Source organism: Aspergillus puulaauensis, chromosome 2 (assembly GCF_016861865.1).
Source record: "Aspergillus puulaauensis MK2 DNA, chromosome 2, nearly complete sequence".
In the NCBI taxonomy this organism is placed as follows: Eukaryota; Fungi; Ascomycota; class Eurotiomycetes; order Eurotiales; family Aspergillaceae; genus Aspergillus; species Aspergillus puulaauensis.
Window position 1 is genome coordinate 2,985,401 of NC_054858.1, and position 13,110 is coordinate 2,998,510.

Here is a 13,110-nt window from a genome sequence, read left to right on the forward strand (position 1 = left end):
GGGATGGTGAGATGGTGCCGCCTGGTGGACGTTCCTTTTGGGTCAAATAGAAGTACTAAATTGTTTTGACGCTTGCAATATCGCACCATGACAAGGTAACATGGCTCATAGTTTCGAGAAAAGTACACAAAAGGGTGACAAATCCAGGAAGTTGCGGACTCTCCCCAGACAACGGCGCCTTGAGTAGGTAGAGTAGGCGCTTGATAGTACAGATATGGACGAAATTTCAATATTCAAGCACAAAAAGCGTGGGTTGCTTTAGGAACAGGGACCTAGAGCGAGGGGCTGATTATACCGGGGAAGGCACCCAGGTCCCAAGAGAGATAGGGCGAACCTGTTTCACCAAAGCAGCATGTACCATATCACAGTACTGGGGTATATCGTACTGGTAATATCGAGGACTAGAAACAGTCTGTCAGCAATACCCAGCAGCGGTGTCATGACCCAGGGACTAGGGTCTAAACAGCAACCCTGGCCCTAGAGACCAGCGGGTATCAGGTCCGGTGTGACGACGTTTTCACGACATTCCTTTGGATTCACGCACTGCAAGCTGCAACTCCGCGTACAGCAAACAGGCACACCGCCGAGAGATAGGTAACGTGATCCTACTAGAGATGCATACTAGGCAGTTTTATACATGAACCCATGTTGGCGAGTGGAGAGGATGACGACGAAGCATCCATTGGCGCGCAACCAGATCCGTATGGTATCCAATTCCGAAGGCTGCATTGAGTTTCAAACTGACGGAACAATTGAGCCACGGCCGCGAGGTGTCGAGAACCCACCGTCCCAGCGTTGTTAACACGGGCAAAGTTGCAAATTCCGAAAGGCAGGAACTGTCGATGTTACGAGATTTCACAACGCGCGGTCTGTATCTGAATTTATCTGCCACGCGTTCCATGACAGGACAAACCGGAGAGACCAGACCTTTGAGCGAAGTTGGTCTTCTCTTGGCGCGTCATCAAGCAAGCTCGTATCCTCATTTCTTCGTCAGTTAAAATGATCGGCTATTGTTCAGGAAGGATATGGCGCGCAGGCATCGAGATTGACGACACAGCCCGGCGGGAGGTCTAGCCGTAGTTTGAAGAGCTTGTGTCCCGACATTGGACGGGCTCGTAAACTAGGTCAACCTGCAGATCTGAGGCAGAATCCGAGAGCCTGATTTGACAGTGGCGGAGCCAAGGCACCAGGGTTTCGCCTGAACGAATGGGCGAACGCGATTCGAGAATGCGATGAAGAGTCTTTGTTTGCTTGGGAGAGTTTCTGTGTTGCCTTGTGGTTTTGTTGAAGCGCCCTATTTTTAGTGTGTGGAGAGAGGCGCAGTCAACGCCTCAGGCATCATTTTACCCCATACGGAAGCATCAGGCCTCGTCATACCCGCAGTGACTACGGCCGATCGCCAGTGCGATACTTCCTTATAAACCACTTTGTTTCCCCTGCCTTTGGATAGCCTTCGTTCCTGATCCAATGGCATCTCGACTCACGCCAACAAAATTTGCCACCAGTATACCGATAAGTCCAGTCATCTATTAGATTGTTGCGCGCGCCGGCTCGAAATGCTTGACGAGAATCTTCCTAGTACGTGCGCCCGTTGCTTGCAAGCTGAGCCTATACGGAGGGGCTAACCAAAGCAGCATTCTATCTCAAGCCGGCCAAGGATGCCTATCTATCCACGGTCTACCTTCAACAGTACGGCAATGAGCCGGAGCCGGCGTACTCCCTTCGCTATCCAAATCCCTCCTCTCCCGATTCCAGGAACCGCTTCGCCGCCGCCCTCTATGACCCTTACGTCCCCGATGTTGTCTACGGTGAAGTCCTAATTATACCCGAATGGACACAACCAACGCTCTCGGCAGAAGCCATCCGCCAGAATGGAGGCGTCGCACCACCTCCAGAGCCGATCCTCCCCACCCGCTTCACGATCCGACTCTACAACCCCGACCAACAGGTGACTGTAAACTACAATCCGAAGACTTGGAATACCCCGGCCTCCTGGTCATTCGAGATGCCGCAACACAGCTTTCGCGAGCCCACCGGTTCTACTCTCGATCGCGTACGAGTTGATCCTGCTGCGGCGGACACCACACCCAAGTTGCGCTTCAGCTGGCGAAAAGATAGCAAGTTGTCCAAGGATCTCACTTGCTTACTCCGTGGCAAAACATCCGCGATTCCCGAGACGAAAACCAAAAGCAAGGAGCCGGATATTACTGTATCAATTTTCAAAAGCTTGCGTGAACTGACCTTGTACGAACCAAACCTATACCGTGTTGAAATGGAGGATTTCAAAGGTCTAGAAGTTGTTCTCATGCTTGGGGCTATCACCATCCGCGACGTTTATTTTGGTACTTTCAAGGAAGCATTCCGTGTCTCTAAACAAAGCTCTGCTACTGCCTCACCTACTTCTAATTCACCAACTGCCTACACCCCGGCCGCGAATAGACCGGCCCGACCTAGCCCAGCCCCATTGGTAACCGACATTCCACCAGCCCCAGCACCTCAACAGCCACCAGCCAGAGTATCTCCTCAAATCACCAAACAGCAGGAACAAGCGCGGAGGGAGGAGGAACGACGGACAAAGAAAATGTTGGAGGAAGAGGAAAAAGCCCGTCGCAAACGCCAGGCGGAGGTTGAAAAGGAAACGCGTCGGTTACAGAAACTTTACGGCGAGGAGGAAAAGAAAGCTCGGGCACAGACTCCTGGACTACCTCCAAGACCATCCGCACCGCAAGCCCCAAACGGACACCATGGGTACCAGTACCAACGCCCACATCCTCGGTATAACCAAGGCCCGTCGCACATGTCCCACGGAGGCTCGCAACCGTACTTGCAAATACCCGGCCAGATGTCGACAACAACCTTGTTATCGCCCCCAGTAGGCCCACCACAGCCGGCGGGCAAGCCGCTACACAATAAGCGGAGTAGCTTCTTTGGGTTTCGACGGGCCTCAGATGAAGGGAAACTATCAAAAAAGCGCAGCTCCATGTTTTGATCTGGAGGCTTCGCTTAACATCATTTGTTATGCATTATTTTGTCTTTTCATTCATGTTCGCGGATACCCCGGAGTTTTGGTGTTACGGAAAAAGCATAAGCGAAACAGCGCTATGCTAAATATATAGAATCTGAATGTATATCCATATATCAAATATTATCAAACCAACAGTGGCTCCTACAATGGCCTCCCTTCAACGCCCTCTTTGGTTATGTTAACCGGTAGAATATTTCCTTCAGCGTCGAATTCCATACGGTCAATGCAGACAATTCGATGGTCACGCGCAGTGTCGTTCAAGTACCGCCGGTGATAGACGATATAGTAGTCCTCGCCATCAGGCGTGAACACGCTATTGTGACCAGTACTAGTGCCGACTAAGTCATCCCCTTGCAGGATCTGGGTCGAGGTGCTAGAGAAAGGTCCAGTTGGAGAAGGCCCAGTGACATAGCTAACACCGTATGAATTGTCGCCCCATCTGTATACGATTAGCGTATGCAAAAGCATGCCCAAAATCTGAGCAGCCGAGAAGGATCTGAGCATTCCGACAAAGGTGAGGACAACTTACCCGCCAACACTATACATAAAGTAGTAGGTGCCGTTCCGCTTCAACATCCACGGACCCTCGACATATCCCTCTGGGGTAATTTCCAGGTAGTCACCCTTCAAGCTTACCATGTCGTCATTCAACTCGACTACAATAGCGTGACTCCAGCCCCCATAGTACAACCAGACGCGGCCATCAGCGTCGTCCTGGTATAATTGCGCATCGATTGCTTCCGCACCGAAGACAGTTTCTGGCACGAGCGGCTTTCCTATGGCATCCTCGAAGGGACCCTCTGGTTGGCCCGTGGTCGACTTCGCTACTCCAATGCCTGCACCATCGCCGACAGAGAAGTACATGAAGTAGTCGTAGGCAGCACCATCTCCACTGTCACTGGAGGAGTCTAAATCTGAGTTTACGGGCCGGCGGCGACGAGCCACGGATGGCGCCCAGGCTGCCTGGTTGGTGGACCATGGGATTTCGGAGATGTTAAGGATGGCGTGGTGTTTGGTCCATGTCAACAAATCCGGCGAAGAGAAAGCATCAAAGAAGGTTTGTTCTTCGTAGAGTGCGGAGTAGGTGGGATAGATCCAGTAGCGATTGTTGAAAATGCGTGCTTCCGGATCAGCGTACCAGCCGGGGAATACGGGGTTTCCTGCAAGTGCCTGGGCGATGTTGTTGTGCCCGCTCCCAAGGGGGCTTTGGACGGCGATGACCGATGGAAGGAGAGCAAGGAGGGAGTGAAGAATGAGGCTCATTTTCTGACACGAGAACGGACGCACCGCTCATGTCAAGAGCTGAGCTGATGATGAATCGTGGAGTTCGGGACTCGTGAAGTCGTGATGGAGAGGGGTCAAGGTCGGGGCCCCGGTTGTGTTGGACGACACAGGGCGACAGGGGTTGCCATCGGTGGCCGTTCCATTCTTGATCAAATTCTCCTTGCTTGCTCGTGCTTCCCCCTCATTTCGTCCATTTCGGGAAGTCTCTTCTTCTCCGAAGTCCCAACCAACACGATGGCTGCGTCTCCAAGCAGCAAGAGCTCCTGCACCGGCTTATGGGAAACCGGCCAATGTTCCCATGTTTGGCCGTCTATAATTATCATGATGAGCTAGTTGTTCCCTCGAAAGTACTGTGGACTAATTGAGAGAGACGTGAATACGAGCTTCCATCGCGCTTTTCCAGCTTTGCCATCCACTCACCTCGTGAAGATCCACCCGCGCTGCTGGAACACGAGCCTCATCCAAACGGATCCCACTTGGTGCGTTTGATGATTTGATCCGATATATCTCCAATCGCAGAAATTAAAATAGAACGCCTGGAGGCGCTAACGGCTCCCAGGAACCGAGCGCCCTCGTGTACTGGCCAACTTGACGCAGGACGATCGCCGCACGCCCAGGATCAGTGTGATCCCATTCGTATCCTGCTCGAATTCTCATATCTCTCTGACATCGAAATCATGTTTGAGAAGGTATGGATGAACATTTTGGGGGCCGAATCTCGCGCGCATCGTGAATTTACTGCTCCTATGGATTCGTCCTTCTTTGCTGCCCTCCAAAAATAACAAGCCCTATACGAAATGAGAAGGAGGTGACAAGAGTCAGCAGTCATGACTGACGCCCCAGATCCGAACAACTGCTTGGTCGTGTTCAATTCGTTGATCTCGAAACTGTCATTTCAGCTGGGTCCTCGTCTTGGGAAAGGTAAAAACCCTCGTGCTCTCATGCCCTTCCTTTGCCAGATATTCCAGATCACTTTCCCACTCCACTTCACCTGTCGTGCTCACTGTCCCAGAAACAACTGCTGTGTGTCTACGAGCCTTTCAGCAACTGAATACAGTGACATGATCAAGGTTTTCGGAGACAATGGTTGGTGTACCTCACAGCACTGGCTGTTCCCGGTGTCGAGAGAGACGTATCAAGGTTAGTCTTGCCTGCTCTTTGCGAAAGCAATATTTTTGCTGACTTGTGTTCGTATTAAGTGTGATAAGGCAACCCCAGAGTGTTCACAATGTCGTCGATATGGTAGAGAATGTCCGGGCTATCGACGAACGTACAGCTTCCGGGACGAAGGTCCCGGCCTCGAACGTCGACACCTCTCATCCGCTAGCCGTGCACCCAGACAATCAGCCTCGGAAACGGAATCTCCTGTACCAGATGCTGCAAGAAGGGTTCGCGATAATGCACTTGCTATGATGCGCCGGTATGCTTCACTAGGGGACGACTACATCAGCACGGGCTCTCCCACCCGAATCTTACTCGAAAGACAACACATCCAGTGCTTCGCGGACTTCATTCGCACGGCCTTTCCAACCATGTACTATCACAACCGATTCCGTGCTACCGACCGACTTGACTTTCCATCGTACGTCATCCAAGATGTCGGCTCTCATATCTTTCAAGACGCAGCTGTTGCGTGTCTGAGCTCGGTTTATCTCGCCTATCTTTCACAAGACTCAGCACTGTTGAAAACAAGCCGGCAGATGTATGCGCAGACACTTCACGAGGTCGCCCATGCGTTGCAGACTCCCGACGCAATGTCAGATGCGATGCTAAGCACCATGATGATGCTTAGTGTTTATGAAATGTATGCCCAGACCAACAACGACGCTTGGGTAGTCCACGCAGACGGTGTTAGACGATTGATGGTGAGCCGTGGAGCACGCTCTCATGCCCATGGTATGGCTCGGTCCTGCTACATTGCCTACCGTGGTTTCTTAGTAGCAACTGCTATCTACAAGGGGAAGCCCTGTTTCCTTGATGAGGAGGAATGGCAGCATTTAGCGCTCCATGTCGGGGCGGAGGACTCCCGAAAGCCAACTGAGTGGTCTTCATCTATCCATCCCGCTGAGCTGGTATTCACGGAGATAGTCAAGTGCCCACGCTATCTCAGCGAGGCACTCGAACTCGCGTACTTCTTTCCATCTCCGTCTGTCACAGCTGCAATTCCAGACCTAATGCACCGCGTACGGGCAACCAGTCGTGCCCTTCGTGAGGCAACCGCGAACCTTCGTGCGTCCATTGATTACGACCAACGCTCGCATTCCAGGTCACAGTATGAAGATGAAATGGCCGGCGAAAGTGGCCCTTCTCTTCTCCTCCAGGGGGCCGAAAGTACCATTTTTGTTATGAAAGATCTGCTGGATCGACTTGTAAGAGCAGCGGCTCGACCAGAAACGAGTTCTGCGCTTTCGTTCCGTGTCGTGTCGGAGTTGGATCGTGGTCCGCCCTTGGCTCCCAACAACCGGATTGACTTTCTTGCTGTCACCTGGTTAGATCGGATTGCTTCTTCTATGGGGATGATTGGAACTGCAATCGTTTCGGATTATTGAGAGAGCAAGACTTTGCTTGTTTTTGTATGGGTATATATATAGACTGGTTATGGCATGGGATATCACTTGAGCGTTGTTTATGTATTCGTTTACAAGCCGCGCTGCCTTGTTTTATTTGTCTTTTTTATTCTCTTCTCCTTGTTTCTTCTCTCGCTTAAGCATACATATAGACTATGTCTTTTTCCTTCTTTCATATCTTAGATTTCTCATTTATTTTGTCAATTTCTTCATTCTTTTTTTTGTTTTGGCTATTTAACATTGAAGACATACAGACATCTGGGGGTTTATATGTGCATGAAACAATTGTATGTACCAGGAATTCCATTTATACTGGTTTTAGTATGTCAAAGACTCCTCCAATAAGCCTCTCAGCTCATCCTTTTCAGCCTCTATCTCGCTGTTAAGGTTGGGGGCCAGCATTAGCACTCGCTTCTGAGGGAGAGTGCCCTCAACCAAGCCCTCAATATCCGCGGACTTGAAGCCCAGGTTCCTCAGACCTAGAGGCTGATCACCAAGGTCCGAGAGGAATCTGGAAAGTGCTTCACCGAGTACCTCACCGGCACTTTCACGCTTAACATTCGTGATATCAACACCGAAGGCCTCCGCAGCCGCCAAGTGGCGATCTGGGTTCGAGGCTGCGGTAAACCGGAACACCGCAGGAGCGGTTACAGCGACGGAGACACCGTGAGGGATGATAGGGTAGTCGACATCGTAGCCGGCATGTTTGTAGCCTGGGTTTTGGCTGGAAATCGGGTATGACATGCCGTGGCAGAGATGAACACCAGCGTTTCCGAACCCGACACCGGCTAATGTAGCAGCGAGAAGCATTTTGGACTGGGCCTCGAAGTCATCGGGGTCCTTGACCGCGCGAGGAAGGTACTTGACTGTGTCGCGAAGGGCCTGGAGGGAGAAGATATCGGAGATGGGGTTTGCGCCTTGATATGCGGGGCGGTTTATGGGGTTTGTGGGGCGCGGGGTGCGTTCGTTGTAGGGGATTGCGGTCCATGATTCGAGGGAGTGGCAGAGGACGTCAAGGCCTGAAGCAGCGTGCACGGCGGATGGCATGGTCCTTGTGTTAATAGGATCACAAATTCCTAGTGTAGGCTTGAGGTTACGGTGGGCAATTCCGGTTTTGGCGCGCTTCGAAACGAGATCAAAGATTGCAGTTCCGGTGGTTTCTGAGCCCGTACCAGCTGTGGTGGGTACAGCGACGAGAGGTCTTAGTGCCCTTTCGACAGGAAGACCCTTGCCAAGTGGTGCATTAACGAAGTCGAGGAAGTCGGCTTCCGGGTATGCGGTGTAGAGGTTCATGAGCTTCGCGGTATCGATGACCGATCCGCCACCTGGATACTTAGCTATGTTACACAAGTGAGCGTAAGCGCATTTACTTACCCACTGCGAGGAAGGCGTCGGGTTGGTAAGGTTTGGCAAAAGCAATTGCTTCTTTGATTCTGTTCGCGCATTAGGTTATCAGAATCGGATTAAGGGGGTCGGTGAGACGTACGAGCTGTCCTTGGGTTCGACTCGAACCTTGTCGAAGACTGTGAATTCGATACCTTCGCGGGTTAGACCCTCAATGGCCTGCTTCATGGCGTCTAACTTCGCAACGTTGCTATCCGTAACAACGCAGACACGCTTCGCCTTCATGTTCGCAAAGTCCATACCAACCTCCTTGGTGGAACCGGGACCAAATCGAATGCTTGAGGCAGCCATTTCGAAAGCATATTCTTTTTCTCGCGACGGGTCCGTCGGGGTTGCCATGTGTCGTCGGACATGATCGGCCAGAGTAGGAGATCGGGGATTATGATGGTGATGGTTTGGATTTGAGTGGCAGGGACAGGAAGGAGGATGAGTGTATTGGACTGTGCGTAGCAGGTTACGTGCTCTTGTGGCCGCCGAAGCGGGGATGCGGATAGCTGGGACCATTCTGGGAAAGGAAGAGGGGCGACGGGAGAGCGGGCAAGCTGGGGAAAGGGAAATCTAGAGAAAAGGGAGGTTATATAACCCACCGGACGGGGAACTGGAACTCCAAATTGGAGAAGAGGTTGGAGAAATAGAAAGTGAAGTTGAGTGCGAAGCGAATCTGGCACAGGCCGACCCAGGAATGCGGGTGCTAGGTAATGCGGGGGACTCGGCGAGATGACCGAGGTCCCTCACTCCTTAGTCATAACCCCTCGCCAAAGCTTGGCTAGCAATTGCAAGTACTCATTCGGTGACATTCACCTCTTAAAGGCTCTACAATTACTATATAGAATACAATTATTTCATGGCCTTGGAGCGTTATTTTGCGTCTGGCAAATTGGCGCATATGATAGTGCCACAGCTGCTTGCGGGATGCCGAGGCCCATCGTCATCTCCAGATCTACCTTACACCCTACAATCAACCATTGTTCTTGCTGTTTGAATATCGGCTGTATCTTTCTGGGAGGGTTCAATATACCAGGAGCGCAAGAGAGTAAACATAAATATGTATCATACTAGATAACAAAGCTGGTTCTGGCCGATAGCTGTGATAGCCATGCATAAGCGCCCAAACCAGCGGGGTTGCCTCAGGCCGGACTTCCCCGGCCATCTTATCTTCTTTCAGCTTCAGCTTCAGCCTCCCCTCTCAGCCCTCCTTTCCTTCTCTTCGCCTCCTCGTCCCCCATCGATTCACCTAGTCTTGCCCCCCTTGCTATTCCTTTCTTATATTCCTATTGAAATCTTTATATATCTCTCTCAACTTCATATAAATTGCTCTTATCCCCCATACTTATCGCAATGGCCCGAACGCATCCCAGCTCCTTCCAGCAACTGGAAAAGGTAAGCAATCCCCGCAACAGCAGCAAGCGCACTGAGCCACGGAGACTAACCTAAACAACAGCTTGGTGAAGGAACCTATGCCACGGTATACTCCTGTTCCAATACCCTCCGCGACTCTGATCCCTCTAACTCGCCTATCCCCTCCAGGTCTACAAAGGCCGAAACTGCCAGACAGGGGAAATGGTGGCGTTGAAGGAGATACACCTCGACTCAGAAGAAGGGACACCATCGACAGCAATTCGCGAGATTTCGCTTATGAAGGAGCTCCACCACGACAACGTCCTATCGCTCTACGACGTCGTCCACACCGAGAATAAGCTCATGTTGGTTTTCGAATATATGGACCAGGACTTGAAGCGCTACATGGATACCCACGGCAATCATGGCCAACTGGAACCCTCAATCATAAAGTCATTCTCCTTTCAGCTCCTGCGGGGTATAGCCTTTTGCCACGACAATCGAATTCTCCACCGCGATCTCAAGCCCCAGAATCTACTTATCAACTCCAAGGGCCGACTCAAGCTCGCCGACTTTGGCCTCGCGCGCGCATTCGGAATCCCAGTCAACACATTTTCCAACGAAGTAGTGACACTTTGGTACCGCGCACCGGACGTGCTTCTCGGAAGCCGCACTTATAATACTAGCATCGATGTCTGGTCAATCGGTTGTATCATTGCAGAGATGTTCACCGGCCGCGCATTATTTCCCGGCACAACAAATGAGGACCAACTTCAGAAAGTCATCCGCATCATGGGTACCCCAACCGAGCGCACCTGGCCAGGTGTGTCGCAGTTTCCGGAGTACAAAAGCAATTTTCCCGTCTACGGTCCTCAAGATCTCCGGCATATTGTCCCTAGAATCGATCCATTGGGTCTCGATCTGCTTAGGTGTATGTTGCGTCTTCCGCCGGACCTGCGCATCAGCGCTGCCGATGCACTACGACACCCCTGGTTCGATGACCTTCCTGGAGCCCGGTCCGTCTCTTCGTAAATGCATCGGGAACTGGAGCCGACTATTGTCTCTCAGACAATAAACTCGGCTTCCAGCTTTGGACTTAGGCGTATATTACATGCACCTGGGAAAGACTTCATTCAATCGCCAGATGCGATACAAATGGTCGAACATTCAGTAGATGTTTACCTAGACCAAAAGGAATGTAGCGAACTCATACCTTCGGTCAATCATCTGCGCGCGCAGCTTTATTCAGCGGTATCCGCAACATAGTGAGTGTCAACTTGTATAGCGTTTCCCCAGCGACCCGCGGATGGCCTCATTTCTAGACCTGATCCAGTTTGTCAAGCACATCAATCTGTCACTTCTGATACCTGGCAAGACAAAAAGGTTTGCCCAAAGCCAGCATTATTCTGGTCGCCACTACAGATCAAGAATCCCTTTCCTAGCACCCAAGCATCGGCTTTTTTGGTATTGACTTCGGCGCTGTGGTCTAGATATGCATATACCCATTTATGTTTATAGATAGATAGATATATATGTGTTCATTTCTTGGATCGTCTCTATTTACTACATATCTTTATACGTACTACATAGTAGCATTATATCGGCGTATTACGCCAGGTATCACAATTACGTATCATTACTTCATGATCTCTGGGAACTATGACACACCTATACAGGTGACCGTCCCGCACTGTCCCTCGTATGTGCGCGTGGAAAATGAACAGACACCACCTTTCCCAGACCACTTCCGTGGCGCCCGTCACTGCCCGACAGGACTTCGAGTTCATCCTCATTCCCACCCACTGCTCTCAGAGGATATCCTGGGCGATTTGGTCCTGAGCCTACGTTGAGAAGTACGTCGCCTGCCCGGGCGTGTTTTTGGAACCAGTATGTCCGCAGTTGATCAAGAGCCGTCTTGAAATCGTCGAGGATAACGGTATCGCAGAGACACTTGAAGATAAAGGACAGCTATGTTTATTAGCTTCAAACCTCACAGGAACCATCGAGTATTTCGAAGTTGTACACACCTTCCAAAACGGCTGAACTCCCGAAGGAAGAGACGCGCTATCGAAGGCGCCGAGAACACTGCATTCGTCCACGACGACAAACGCAAGAGAAAGGCACATCGAGGCGAGCATAATCCCAAACCGCGGACTAACAGTGACAAGCTCCACAATCCCGAAATTGTATTCGCGTTTGATAGTGTAGAAGAGGGAGCATGTCGTTAGCACCCACCACGGATCTCTATATCACCACCAAAATTGTTAGCCTCCACCATATGATAGAATATAAGGAAACCAAAATAGAAGCACAAACCGAAACAACGGCTCTAACGGCCTCGTCGTCAAAAATATCTTGTTGATATTATTGAAATATGTAAAGTTGGCATAGATCTCCAGAATCCAGTACGGCTGGACCAGCAGCACAGTGATAATGTAAAACCAGGAGATACGTTTCGAGAAAAACGGCTTATTCTTCATCCACGCAATCACATTGTGCAGACTCCACGAGATATTCAGCCCTATTGCGCTAGCGGAGAGATGCCAGCCGTAGACAGGCTCTTTGGAGAAGATCCATGTCCCATGTGGGATGGCGAGGATGAGCTAAGTAGTTGGGTCAATGTCCGATGCGACAAATATAAATTTATAAGGTAGATAGATACCTCTGCGAAAATCAACTTATGAAGCAAGATGTGCCTCTTCATATTGCTGAAGGTGACTGCGGCCATCACCACCAACGACCCAACCATGAGGCCCTGGCCCCAGGCCTCGAGGACCAGACCGTCCGGGTCCGTGGGACGGGTTATGCGATTCGAGGATTCGGACATTGGGAAACACGTGGGGCTGCTATGGTCATGGCGCACAAAGATCTGGGGTAGAAGGGCGTGAAAGGAGCTGGCAGGGGTATACTTATAAGGAACATATGGCACATTGTGCAAACGTAGTAAGTGGTATCAGGTACCCCAAGGAATTGAAGGAAGGGGACCCATGGCGGCTGGCTTACAGGGATCACACAACTATTGGGATCTATGGTTTCCTATAGGCTGCATTTAAAACGGGACGAACGAATCAATACGGCATAGATGGTCTTTTTTGCGCCCTGCTTGCTCATTCTTGACGCTTTGACGCCCGTGCCCCCACTATATAACTGGCGCCTCCATCTCACCATGTCGGGCCGGCCTCAAATTCAGTAGCAAGCCCGCGCGTTTCTGACCTTTCTTTTCTGATTCTACCCCGGAGAAGCATCCGGGACTGGGGGGCGCGGGGTATGGGGGCTTGCGCGTACCCCTGCTTTCCATATGGTGTGCCAATTGTGACGGGAGAGCGAATATTAGAGCGAGATATAGGGCTGGATGGTCCTTGGTACTGTGGAGATTCGGGCCAACAGCCAATCTGGACAGGCCTAAATTTCCGCTCCTGGGAAAAGACATCACTCGTCATTTGCTCTCATTTGCTTCTATCTCTAAACTATGGATCGCAGGATCACAATTCT

The 13,110-nt window shown here is 51.1% G+C and overlaps 6 protein-coding genes across 6 annotated transcripts; 3 read left to right on the forward strand and 3 right to left on the reverse strand.

Moving 5' to 3' along the window:
- Positions 1 to 1,556: 1,556 nt before the first annotated feature.
- On the forward strand, positions 1,557 to 2,989 carry APUU_21209S (uncharacterized protein; the record flags this gene model as incomplete). Its single annotated transcript, XM_041699936.1, has 2 exons — positions 1,557 to 1,578; positions 1,635 to 2,989. The coding sequence occupies 2 exons, from the start codon at positions 1,557 to 1,559 to the stop codon at positions 2,987 to 2,989; spliced, it is 1,377 nt and encodes a 458-aa protein (XP_041552971.1).
- A 177-nt stretch (positions 2,990 to 3,166) lies between these two features.
- On the reverse strand, positions 3,167 to 4,288 carry APUU_21210A (glycoside hydrolase family 43 protein; the record flags this gene model as incomplete). The annotated part of the gene is made up of 2 exons (XM_041699937.1): positions 3,167 to 3,464; positions 3,555 to 4,288. 2 exons carry the CDS (start codon positions 4,286 to 4,288, stop codon positions 3,167 to 3,169), a joined length of 1,032 nt encoding a protein of 343 aa, XP_041552972.1.
- A 1,104-nt stretch (positions 4,289 to 5,392) lies between these two features.
- On the forward strand, positions 5,393 to 6,858 carry APUU_21211S (Zn(II)2Cys6 transcription factor; the record flags this gene model as incomplete). Its single annotated transcript, XM_041699938.1, has 2 exons — positions 5,393 to 5,449; positions 5,509 to 6,858. 2 exons carry the CDS (start codon positions 5,393 to 5,395, stop codon positions 6,856 to 6,858), a joined length of 1,407 nt encoding a protein of 468 aa, XP_041552973.1.
- A 336-nt stretch (positions 6,859 to 7,194) lies between these two features.
- APUU_21212A (hydroxyacid-oxoacid transhydrogenase) lies at positions 7,195 to 8,784 on the reverse strand (the record flags this gene model as incomplete). Its single annotated transcript, XM_041699939.1, has 3 exons — positions 7,195 to 8,201; positions 8,251 to 8,309; positions 8,363 to 8,784. 3 exons carry the CDS (start codon positions 8,782 to 8,784, stop codon positions 7,195 to 7,197), a joined length of 1,488 nt encoding a protein of 495 aa, XP_041552974.1.
- An 834-nt stretch (positions 8,785 to 9,618) lies between these two features.
- Positions 9,619 to 10,650, forward strand: PHO85_1 (Cdk5/Pho85 family cyclin-dependent kinase; the record flags this gene model as incomplete). The annotated part of the gene is made up of 3 exons (XM_041699940.1): positions 9,619 to 9,660; positions 9,722 to 9,745; positions 9,808 to 10,650. The coding sequence occupies 3 exons, from the start codon at positions 9,619 to 9,621 to the stop codon at positions 10,648 to 10,650; spliced, it is 909 nt and encodes a 302-aa protein (XP_041552975.1).
- Positions 10,651 to 11,286: 636 nt separating this feature from the next.
- Positions 11,287 to 12,445, reverse strand: APUU_21214A (uncharacterized protein; the record flags this gene model as incomplete). Its single annotated transcript, XM_041699942.1, has 4 exons — positions 11,287 to 11,586; positions 11,646 to 11,862; positions 11,935 to 12,221; positions 12,281 to 12,445. 4 exons carry the CDS (start codon positions 12,443 to 12,445, stop codon positions 11,287 to 11,289), a joined length of 969 nt encoding a protein of 322 aa, XP_041552976.1.
- Positions 12,446 to 13,110: the final 665 nt, after the last annotated feature.